Below are 12,423 nucleotides of genomic sequence, written 5' to 3' on the forward strand. Positions count from 1 at the left end.
TCATTGCCCAGTCCACTACTGATATGTGATTTGTTATAAGTGTAATATTATGTATGTCACATGGCGGTACCATCGGATCGACTGCAAAATCCTGAGGGTTTATTTAACTCTTGAGTGTGTAAAAATGTACCTGTATGTCCATTTTACATGCTCAGTACAGTATGTGTGTTTCAAGGGATTATGCAAAGAAAGCAACTGCTGAAATTTCTCTAATGCTAGTTATAATTTCTACTTTGTGTGTGTTTCTCTAGACGTACCTGTGGGAGATGACCAGCGGGGTGGAGGAGATTCCTCCTGGCATCGTCAACAAGGAACACATTATCTTTGGCAACATGCAGGACCTCTACGAGTTCCACCACAAGTCAGTAAATAACCACACAATGTGTATCAAAACCACTTGTCTTTAACCATTATGTTATGCTCTAGCTATTATAAAATAGCAGATCTACAAGCTTGTAGATCTGCTATTTAAAAAATATATATATTTTTTTGCATCTTTAAAGCTATATTCTTTAAAAGAAAAAAAGAAAGATTTCTGACTCAAATATTTGCTTCTTGGGGGTCCCTGGAACAACATATTTTGAGATGGGGGTCCGTGGCCAAATACATGTCATTTTGGGGGTCTTTGACATGAAAAAGTTTGAGAACCACTGATTTAGAAGAAGGATTTAGAAGACATTTATAGAATTAGGTCAAAATATTGAAAGACTTGCACTCATGTTCACGATCTTTCACAAATAGCAGATCTACAAGCTTGCTGCGTGGCTGCGCTGTGAGCTTTAATATCTGCTATTTTTCAACAGTTAAGGCATAAAATAATGGTTAAAGTGGTTAAAATCTAACGTGAAACAAATATGTTAAGCCACTGGTTCTGGTCCTTGAGGGGGTTCCAGTGGGTCCCCAGCTAAATGATTGATAGTTAGGAGCCAAATGGACCCATAGACTTATAGTCCATTTGGTGCCATTTGTATATTCTTGGAGTTAAATGAACACTGAGGTTTTTACAGTGAAGATGGGGGTCCTAGAGATACAAAATGATAATCGTATCTAATATCAAATATCAAATGTGGCTTAATGGGGTATTGATGGGGGTCCTTTAAAGGAAAACATTTGAGAACCATTAAGCTATGCTCGTTTATTTTTGTTGTGTATCTGCACAGTGTTTATAATGACCCGTTCTGTACCATCATGTTGTAAGTTAAACATGGATGACTGTGGTGGACCCCAAACCTCAAATGTCCCTGCAGAATGTCCCAGAAAAAAAGAAAAAAAAAGAAAAAGAAAAACATTGGTCTTCTGAGGTTGTGCTGCACTTTGGCAGCCTGTATTGACCCAGAAATTATGGATATACTTACTTCTCTTTCTTTCTGTCCACATGCAGTATCTTCTTGAAGGAGTTAGAGAAGTATGAGCAGTTGCCGGAAGATGTGGGCCATTGTTTTGTCACTTGGGTAAGAGGCCTCCGGGATCACTAGAGATCACTATCTTTTTAAGATGAAATGAAGATGAAATTGTACATTTATAATTTTATAATTTTAGATGATTTTATTGTTTTGATGATGATTGATAATAATAATAATAAAAATGTGTGTATTCTTCATGTCTTTATCTAGCCCGATATACAATCCTCCAATCCTCCAAATTAAAGTATTTGTGTTGATCTTGTACGGTATGGTTTTCTGTTCAGGCTGATAAGTTCCAGATGTATGTGAACTACTGTAAGAACAAACCAGACTCCACCCAGCTCATCTTGGAGCATGCTGGACCCTACTTTGATGTAAGTGACATGAGTTTGCTGTTATTAGTACAGTATGCCTAATAAATATATTTATAACCTTAGGTTCAGATTCAATAATGCTGGGTTTGAGTTCAATCAAGTTTAACCCTCGTAGGGTCTTCGGGTCACTTTGAAAATGGTACATGTCATGCATTTGCAACACCCCCCTGTATCAACATATAACACCCAGGGTCTTCGGGTCACTTTGACCCGGCCATTGAAAGTGTATGCTAAGTGGCTAATATTTAGACCATTTCTTTCTGAAAAAAACATTGGACAAATGAATTCTCTAGTACATAATTTGCTCACCATTAGAAACTACATTGATAACAATTCAATCAATATTATCTCCGCCAGGCCGGGATGGCCAAAGGTGAGTGATTATGTTTTCGTTGCTTCTGTCTGTGAACAGCTAATCTCAGTCACCGCTGGACCAGTCAGCGTGAAACTTTACATGTACTCCCCCAGGAGGCCTAGGAAGATATTCAACCCCAAATCATCCTGTTATAGCGCCACCATGAGGCAGAATTGAGCAAAACAAGTTTTGGGGGATATTTCCAAATTTTCTCTGGTCATTTTGATCAATGTCATGACCTACAGTATGTGTCACATTTTCTATTTAGAGTGGCCACGATTCCAAAGGTGCTTACGATTTTTGCGGGAGTGGCACATTTTGCTACCAAATGGGAACTTCATCCCTATGCCACTTTACAAATTCCAAGTTCCACAGCTTTCCGACGTGATTTGTAGCATTTATTTTATTTTATTTTATTTTGAGTAGCCAATTATGGTTTACCCACTTTTTCTCCCCAATCCAGTCCTTATGTCAATTGATTCCTCCCCTATGTTGTCACTGCTGTTGTAGCCTACCAAATCACCTGACAGTGAGGAGCCCCCACCGAGAGGACTATAGGGCCTTCGCCCTTCGTCCTACTCCTCCCTCCCAAAACCAGCTGCCACCCAGCCTGGCTGTAGGAATTCATGTAGTGACAATTATCACCCTCTCCGCCCAGCTTCCCATCCCTCGAACAACAATTGTGTTTACATAGATGCCCCACGATTGATTCAAATCCACAACCTCTTTAGTGGTAGCAGGGACACTGTGCCACCCGGGCACCTGTAGCACCTTGTGCAAATCAGAATGGGAGAAATATTTGATATAGTTCTTGATCAAATGACAATAGGGATAATATGTACCAATTGGTGTGAGGTTTGGACAAAGTCTATATGGTAATACCAACAAAATATTTTGCAAAGATCAGTCTCATGGTGGTGCTATGAAAGACAGATGGGAAAGATTTCTAGTGGAGTTTCTTTCTAGGCCTCCTTGGCGTATGTGTGCCAAGTTTGATGCTGAAGTGGTGCCTGAGATTAGCTGTTCACACAACGGCCTGATGGTGGCGCTGTGAAGAATTTGGGGAGGAGGTTCTTCCTAGGCCTCCTGGGAGTGTGTGTGTGTAGTTTCACACTAATTGGTCCAACTTTCCCGAGATTAGCTGTCCACAGACAGAGGGGTGAAAACATAATCCCTCACCTTTGGCCATCCCGGCCTGGCGGGGATAATAAAAAATATTGATTGAATTGTTAGTAAAGTAGTTAGTAATGACAATCAAATTGTGTTTAATATGATTTTTTGGGATTTCTAACTACTTTAGAATGGTTTAATATGAGCCGGGTCAAAGTGACCCGAAGGCCCTGGGTGTGACTAGAACACGAGGATCCTACGAGGGTTAAGTTATTAAATGAATGTAGAAGTTTAACATACATGAGTGGTGTGAAATATTTGGGGTTCAAATTATTTGGCACAAAAACACACAAAAAACTAGCTAATGCTTTTAATTTATTCATTTCCCCCAAAGACTTTAGAATGAGTGCGATACGAAAGCATTAGCTCATGTTTATTTTGTACTGTATTTGCAGGAGATCCAACAGAGACATCGTCTTGCTAACTCCATATCCTCCTATCTGATCAAACCAGTCCAGAGAATCACCAAGTACCAGCTGCTTCTTAAAGTAAGTCATGTAAATCAATAGTGTGTAAATGGGTAATTGGTAAAACTTTAAATCAGAGGTCTGTGTGCACCACTGTCAGAGCCCTATGGCTGTCAATAAATGAATAAACGTGTGTGTGTGCACTTGCTTGTGTGTTTTTAAATGACAGGAGCTGTTAACATGCTGTGAGGAGGGTAAAGGAGAGATCAAGGATGGTCTGGAAGTAATGCTCAGTGTCCCGAAGAGAGCTAACGATGCCATGCACCTCTCCATGCTGGATGGTGAGTACTAACACACTACACACTACAGTAGTGTACATATTTAAGTTATTCAATGAAGGCGTAGGACCTGATACGTTTTTAAAACTTCTTCCTACTCCTTTTTCGAACATGAAAAATTTAAGGATGATGTTAAGTTCACTTTGGCGCTGATATTTTAAAAGAAAAATCTAATCTCTTCCTTTGTCTATTTTTAACTTTTAATGTTCGAAATAAAGGAAAAAAAAACACTTGTGGTACTACAATTACTAAATTGGAGAAACCAAGAATAGCAGTTCCACATGCTCACAACGTAGATCTGCTACTGTATCTCCATCCAGCACGCAACTAAGGCCACGTTTAGACGACAGCGGTCTGTAGAGAGAACGGCGAGGTCCCCGTTGCTATTTTATCCAGTGTTCATACGAAGACTCACCAGGGACTGAAACGATGTAGTGTGCACACCATGACGCTGTGTGGCAGTGACACACTATGTGGCAGTGTGTGACATCATGTCCGCTTTACTTCCTGTCACTGTATTTGTTTACATAATCACCATGGCAGCGTAAAGGCTCCACTGCTGTGGCTTTGCAGCGTCATGACATCACACATTTTGCGGTTTCCCTGTAACTCTCTTGTTTAGATGCAAACGCAAGGAGAATCTTTTCACAGATTTTCACTAAACAATTCGGATTTACTATCTTGCGTTTCCAACCCCCGAAAATGTCGCTGTCGTCTGAACGGAAGGCATGATTTCTCATGGAAACGGCGTCGTCTGAAAGCCGCCTTAGTGAAAATCAGGCTTAATTCCAACCCTAACCCATAAACCTAACCTCTTCATGACGTTTAATCCCGTTTCCCGTCCCAGGTTTCGATGGGAACATAGACTCCCAGGGAGAGCTGATTCTGCAGGAGTCCTTCCAGGTGTGGGATCCCAAGACTCTGATCCGTAAGGGTCGCGACCGACACCTCTTCCTCTTTGAGATGTCACTGGTCTTCAGCAAGGACGTCAAAGACTCCAACGGCCACAGCAAGTACCTCTACAAGAGCAAGCTGTTTGTAAGTCATCTGCAGTGTTTTGTTGTCATAATAATAATGTGGTCCCTTATTGTTGTTGGTGATCACTGATCATAGTGATTAAATAACAATATGACAATTACATTTAATTGATGATCATATTTATTTATCAGCAATAGATGCATTATCACCTATATTATAATGTTAAAGGAGTAGTTCACCCCCAAAATGACCTTTTTCTATTGATTACTCACACCATGGAGACTTGAGTAACATAATATTATTAGTTTACGGTCGGGCTACACCAAGCCGTTTTGCGTGCGTCAGTGCGTATGTGCGCGTATGCGGGGCGTGCACGCATATGCGCGTTTTGGATAGATCCAATGTATATCAATTCAGCCGGCTACACCAGGCTCACGGATAGCGCGAACCACGGATATGCATGCTGTAAAAATAAGATCGGTTCTATTTATTACATACGCGTATGCGTTTTGTACACAGACTCTCTGGTCTCCCGCACATATACCCCCTCCTTGGTGTAGCCAGGGGCTTTTCGCACACGCTCAGACAGCACACGCATACGCGCGCGTTTTCTGGTGTAGTCCGGCCGTCAGGAATGGGGAAAATACTATATATATATATATATAGTATAGTATAATATATAGTATAATATATATATATATATATATATATATATATATATATATATATATATATATATTATTGAACTGAAGTCTCCATGGCGTGAGTAATCAATAGAAAAAAAGTCATTTTGGGGGTGAACTATTCCTTTAAGTTATTACAACATTGTGCACAAGACTGCTCACACCAAAGTCCTTGTAGTGGTGCCGGCACAGAGGAGAATAAATGCAGTAAAATACCCTGAAGAAGGCACTTACTCTACCTGCCGAAACACTGGTTTATTTACTCTGCGTCCTTTAATGAAATATTGGCACTTTGGCTACCAGTGTGTGCGGCCACCTCCTTGTCTCTTGAAGACCACTATTCAAGTTATTATAACACTTGAAATTCACATTCTAATAGACTCCCTCTAAGTCCTTCCTCGCCTAACATCTCTGTGTTCATCATTCTGTTTCTGTCCCACAGACATCAGAGCTTGGGGTCACGGAGCACGTGGAGGGAGATCCCTGTAAATTTGCCCTGTGGGTAGGAAGGACCCCCACCCACGACAATAAGATTGTCCTTAAGGTACTGTATGGCCACGCAAACATGATGATCACTGTAAAACCATGAGTGTTACTAACTCTGAGAGTGTACAAATAGAACCAAATAGGCCCATTTGGTTCTATTTATACACTCTTAACGTTAAAGGTGCATTTCTTTTGTTGAAATAAGTGTTAAATAGCTCTATATTCTGATCACCATTGCTATGTAGAGTGTTTATTCACAAACAGGGTTCTCCCTGGATATTTTTGCGCTCTGAAAATAGCCGTTATAGAAACTCACAGCTGCCACGCGTTGTGAGCTTGTAGGTCCCTATTCAGCATGCAAGTGTAAAATCATGCATTACGACGCCATCAAGGCCTGCCAAAATGCATTTTTGTTGACAAAATCAACTGTAAATGGTGCATTAACGTATATAGTGCCTTTATCCAAGGCACTTTACATAGATTGTGCATTACATTCACACACACATTCATACACCGATGGCAGAGGAAACCATGTAAGGCACCAACCTGCTCACCGGGAGCAACTTGGGGTTCAGTGTCTTGCTCAAGGACTCTTCGACACTAACTCTGGGGTAGCCCGGGATCGAACTGGGAACCCTTCGGGAACCCTGTTACGACCCACCGGGTCTAGGGCAGTTTGGGACGCAACAATGACAAGGTGGTGAATGTCAAAAGTTAAGTTTTATTACAATTAAGTGAGTTTACAGAGAATGTAAATTGATGTTGCTGAATAGTGCTAATAGGGTGAGACAGGGCTGGGCAGGCACCCAGGCAAAGAACAGAACAAAATTACAGAATACTATCCCTAAGCTAGAAGTTAACCCCCAAATCTAACTAACAAATTAATGTAAGCAATAAACAAGCACCTCTCTAACTGACTACGCTATCTTAGCCTAACCAAACAAAACTACAGAGTGCGGTAACCTGCCCCTACCTGAGTGATAACAAGTGAATTGAACTATAGCGAAAATACCTACTGATAATGCTTACCCTGGCTCACCACAAAGATACTTGAATTGACTGAATAGCAACCTTTACAGAAATGTAGCAAAGCTACCATGCGGGCTACAGCTATGCTGCTCTGTTGGGCACCCTGTCACAAGCTCACTACCCTCGTAGTATCTGAGTTTCTGACAGATGGACAGCGGCCATGAGTGTCTTCTTCATGGTGCTTTTAAAGGGTCTCTCGTACTCTCGTCCGTAACAAACCCGTGTTCTAATGGCGGTTTTTCTACCCCTGAGCCACTGCCACTGTATATTTAGTCGACTAAAACTAGACATGCAAAAACTTTTCAGATGACTAAAACACGACTGAAACTAAATGACATTTTATTCAAAAGGCTGTGACTAAACCAAATCAAAGTCTGCTGTCAAAATGACCAGGGCTTTACTTCCAGCACTGTGATAATAACTCATTAAAAGCTATGACTGGCCCGCAGTCCTACGCAGCGGGCAGCTGGTTTAGAGAGTCACTGTGTAGGTGTACCGTTAGCTCATCCCATTATCACACGTTGTTTAGCAAAGTTGCTTCCTTTAGGGTGGGTGTGCTGTTACTTTTTCATTATGTATATTCACTCCGCCCACAAACACATTAGCATATAGCAGTCGGTGGGTCATCGACTGAACCGAGCAACACTCCTGCTGGTTCGCACAGAATGAGTCACAGTGCTTCCTGTATGCATGTGCCCTTTGTGTGAGTGTGTACAGTGTGTAGTAGAAGATATGCACACACGCTTGTGTGAGTGCTCATGCATAATTATTTATTTGTGTGCGTGCGTGAGGGAAAAAGGACCAGATAGGCTTTAACAGGGTTTAAGGGGTTAACTGTGTGTATGTGTGTGTGTGTGTGTGTGTGTGTGTGTGTGTGTGTGTGTGTGTGTGTGTGTGTGTGTGTGTGTGTGTGTGTGTGTGTGTGTGTGTGTGTGTGTGTGTGTGTGTGTGTGTGTGTGTGTGCGGCTGTGCGCGCACGCACACACGCACGTGCCTGCATACTGTATATATTGTCTGTGTTTATAGTTATTTGTCTCGTTACATAATTGTGATGATTATCCAAACAAACATGAATATTATGTAAGCGGCGGCAGCCACTGACGCTGCTACGCTACAGCCTTGCCGTGTGCTAATTAGCTGGTCCACACAAGACACTGCATGGTGACGTCAGCATGAGGCTAACAAAACATGCCCTCTGGGTTTCTGTGGATGTCCAAGCAGTTCAACGTGTAGAGCAGCGGCTCTCAAAGTGGGGTCCAGGGACCATCAAACATATAATTTTGCAAATGTCTGAGTGTCTGTCTGTCTGTCTGAAACAGCGTTTCTCCTCAGTGGCTGGAGCAATTGATCTGAAATCGCATCACCATTAGCATATGAACACACCTGACATAACTGTGAAGCCTGTTTGTCACTTTCACAAATCGTATGCTGTATATTAGCATTTTTATGGTGTATCTACTATCTATTCTGCATCTAGCATGAGGCTCATCTATTCTGCATCTAGCATGAGGCAACATATGTTTAACCAGCTCTGTGTGTGTGTGTGTGTGTGTGTGTGTGTGTGTGTGTGTGTGTGTGTGTGTGTGTGTGTGTGTGTGTGTGTGTGTGTGTGTGTGGATGCGCGCGCGCAGGCGGCGGGGTGGGGGTGGGGGGGAGTGTCATGGCCCTGTTACAGATGTTGTCCAAAAATCATGCAGATCGGTACACAGTATCTCTATAGCCATTAAACGAAACGGGTATTTCTTACATTGATGCTCCTACATATTATCATGTAAGCACCAGTTAAAGTTACTTTCCATCCCTCATATACTGTGTGCACAGTGCACCCCATAACCCACACACTGCACATAATTTCAGAGCTCATATCTTTGAACGGGTAAGGGCTAGTAGATATAAAACACTAGATACCTCATCCGCCTCTGCAGTTCATTGGAGCGACGTTATTCCTGAAATAATGGAAATTCCCTGGCAGAATAAGCGCTCAGCCATTTCTGGGGTGGCTGGGAATGTGTTAAAAAGGAAATTGGCGGAGTTGTGCATTGTGCGTGCGTACGTGTGTGTAATGTGTACGTGTGTGCAGTATTACTGTACGTTCTATGATGATCACAGGGAACAAACATGGTGTCAGAAGTGCAATGCTGTCACTGGATTGGACCGCATGCTGTGCCACCAATTGAGACGTCATTCACTCAGGGCTTGAAAAAACCACAAATTGAATGTGTGATTTTTTGTGTGTGTGTTGTGCAGGCTTCCAGCATTGAGAACAAGCAGGACTGGATCAAACACATACGGGAGGTGATTCAGGAGCGAACCATTCACCTCCGGGGGGCGCTGAAGGAGCCCATCCACATCCCCAAAGCCACCACCGCTAAACACAAGGGCCGACGGTAGGTTAACGCCACACACCATCACAATGTTTGTAAACAAACGTGTAGAGCCGAATTTCCGGGTAGAATATCTATTGATATTTATTTACACAACATACTGTAAAATAAAATGTTCAGAACATTAGCCATGTCTAGCTTGTCAACCCGTGGATACTTTACAAAATAGACTATTACGAAATAATATTTGTAATAGTCAATAGCAATATCATAAATATCCTGCAAAAAATAAGATATGGATAATTAAATGCTATTAATGAATATTACTGCTCCAATGTGATGCTGCCAGCGTTATCTACCGGGAAATAAACCTATTGGTAGTGATTGTCAGGGTGATTTAGTCTACTGTAACGTTCATATTACTTAATGGTACTGTATGTGCCTACAGGGATGGGGAGGAACTGGACAGCCAGGGAGATGCCAGCAGTCAACCAGACACCATCTCCATCGCCTCCCGAACCTCTCAGAACACCCTGGACAGTGACAAGGTACAAACAGGCATGCACGTGTATCCTCTTTCACACACTCACACACACACACACACTCACACTCACACACACACACACACACACACACACACACACACACACACACACACACACACACACACACACACACACACACACACACACACGCACACACACACGCACACACACACACACACACGTGCACGCTCGTGTGTGTACCTGTATGTGCCATTGCAGTAATGGGACTCTCGAAGTGCAGATGCTAATTGATGTCTAAATGAGGAAACTTGGACAGTCACGTGAACACCACACTCAATACATCTACTGTACAGTATGTGCACACACTGCTCTATGTGAGAACTGTCTCTTTCAGGATGCATTGACAGCTACGCGTGTGTATGCGTGTGTGCGTGCGTGCGTGCGTGCATGTGTGTGTGTGTATGTGTGGATTGGTGACTGCCTCATGTGCTGTCAAGAACAGCCTCCCACTCTCGGATGCTGGTCTGTCTGGCAGACAGGAGAGTGTGTTGAACTGCTGATAGATAGGTAGAGAGGAGCAGTGTGCATCGTTTTATTTCTTCTTGCATATTTTATTTGGCAGTGAGTACATTTGGGTGGTTGCTACCAAAGGATATGAACTACTTTGAACAAGTGCTTGTTTGAAACTATTGAGGGTCAGCTGTCCTGTGTGGATTATAGCAGACTATTCCAGTGGACTTGACTGTTCCAGTGACCGTGGATTATTCTAAATGATCGACACTAGACTGAGAAACTTTGACCGTTTTCCAGTGGACATATTCAATGGAACTGGTACTGTTCAGCAGCTTGCATTCTAGTGAACCTTAGGTGTTGCAGTAGTGTGGGATTAGGTAGGTGTAGTTGTCGGTCTTCTTGTGCTGCTGTAGGGGATTGTTTTCTAGCATGAAGGAGGACGGGAGCTCGAGTCCTGTTGCTCACCTACTCAGCTCCCTGACCTGTCCTCTCTATCAAAGGGTATGTGCTGTATTCAATGATACGTTTTTGGGGTAAGACTTCACATTAAGGTCAGGCCTACTGTATATGACGTTGTAGCCACATTTATAACGCATTATAATACATTTTACTGTGTATTCAAACATCATTACATTTCTTAGATCATTTGGTGTCATGAAAATGTATAATAAGCCGCATGAGGTTTGTTGTCTTAAAGACATCCATCCTCTCATCCCATCAAATGCTGGCAAGTAATGAACCGAGAAAGAATTGGGAAAATTGAGAATGAATGATTCTACTTGGTATTTGCAGGAGAGAATATTACAGTAGCTAATGTTGCAGTCGATGTTATTTTTGTAGTTGGCTGGCATTTATAACAGTGTTGGTGGTTGGATTTTTATTTTGTTTCATTTTGTGAGAATGATGGTTCCTTTATTTGTTAATCAAAGCACTTTTTAATCTGTTCTTAAAAAAGTACTTTACAAATAAAGAGTTATTATTAAGTAGTAGTAGTTGTTGCAGTAGTTTTAATAGTATTATTAAATAAATCTCTGTATTTGTGAATGCTTTCCATTTCACGTGCTTAGCCTCACGGTCAGGCCTAACAACAACCATCTGTCCTTCGATATAACAGTACAGATATATCAAACAAGTAAGCGCACATGTTCACAGACACATACTTTGCAGGGGCCCCGATGGCGCTTATTGCTATGGACACCAGGGATACGTACCGTGCAGAAACATATGAAACAAATGCGTCAATGATTGACAATTTATGCAGTTTTATCCCAGATTGACGTAGAAACTAGCCTATTGTCAGGCCCCGCATGTCTTATGATGATGCATGATGCATAGACTTTCCATGCATCATGTTTGAACTCTGCGAGCTGAGTCACGTTGAATTCCATTTTCTGAATGTGAATGAGTCACCTCCAGCCACTTAGTAAGACTATTAGAAGTACTAATAGTCTAATACGAACACAGTTGGCCTTCTTGCACATGGGGAAGCTGGACAGGGAGGGCAATCTCTGTCAATAGACCAGTGGTTCTCAACCTGTGGGTTGGGAGCCCCAAGGGGGTCCCCAAATTATTTTTTGGGGTCTCCAGATAATTGATTGGGCAAAATGATTTTCTCACTCAACAGCAAACAAACCAACATAAAGTTTAAGTGTATAGATGGTATCTACACATTTCTAAATTGACAATTTAAAGAGGTGGTGCCATAGTTTTGTACTTTTTCTGGTTCTCATGTGTCTAGGAGGTTGACAGTATTTTATTAGACCCCCTGGTGTGGTTGTTATGAGCAGTTATTTATTCCCTTTGTATTTTAGGTTTCTTCCTCGAGGCTGCCACCTGCCGATCCAAAAACACAGATAG

The 12,423-nt window shown here is 42.1% G+C and overlaps 1 protein-coding gene across 1 annotated transcript in view; it reads left to right on the forward strand.

Annotated features, from left to right (window-relative positions):
- The window catches only part of triob (trio Rho guanine nucleotide exchange factor b), a gene marked incomplete at its 5' end in the record, with an annotated part of 183,658 nt that overhangs the window by 127,923 nt on the left and 43,312 nt on the right, over positions 1–12,423 (forward strand). The window contains 9 exons of the mRNA XM_080754307.1: positions 252–361; positions 1,382–1,451; positions 1,688–1,777; positions 3,698–3,790; positions 3,939–4,050; positions 4,895–5,085; positions 6,151–6,252; positions 9,471–9,610; positions 9,996–10,095. Coding sequence (XP_080610433.1) covers positions 252–361; positions 1,382–1,451; positions 1,688–1,777; positions 3,698–3,790; positions 3,939–4,050; positions 4,895–5,085; positions 6,151–6,252; positions 9,471–9,610; positions 9,996–10,095 — 1,008 coding nt within the window. The remainder of the gene's footprint in view (positions 1–251; positions 362–1,381; positions 1,452–1,687; positions 1,778–3,697; positions 3,791–3,938; positions 4,051–4,894; positions 5,086–6,150; positions 6,253–9,470; positions 9,611–9,995; positions 10,096–12,423) is intronic.

The sequence above is a fragment of the Nannobrachium achirus genome (assembly GCF_963921795.1).
Source record: "Nannobrachium achirus genome assembly, chromosome: 2".
Classification (NCBI taxonomy): domain Eukaryota; kingdom Metazoa; phylum Chordata; class Actinopteri; order Myctophiformes; family Myctophidae; genus Nannobrachium; species Nannobrachium achirus.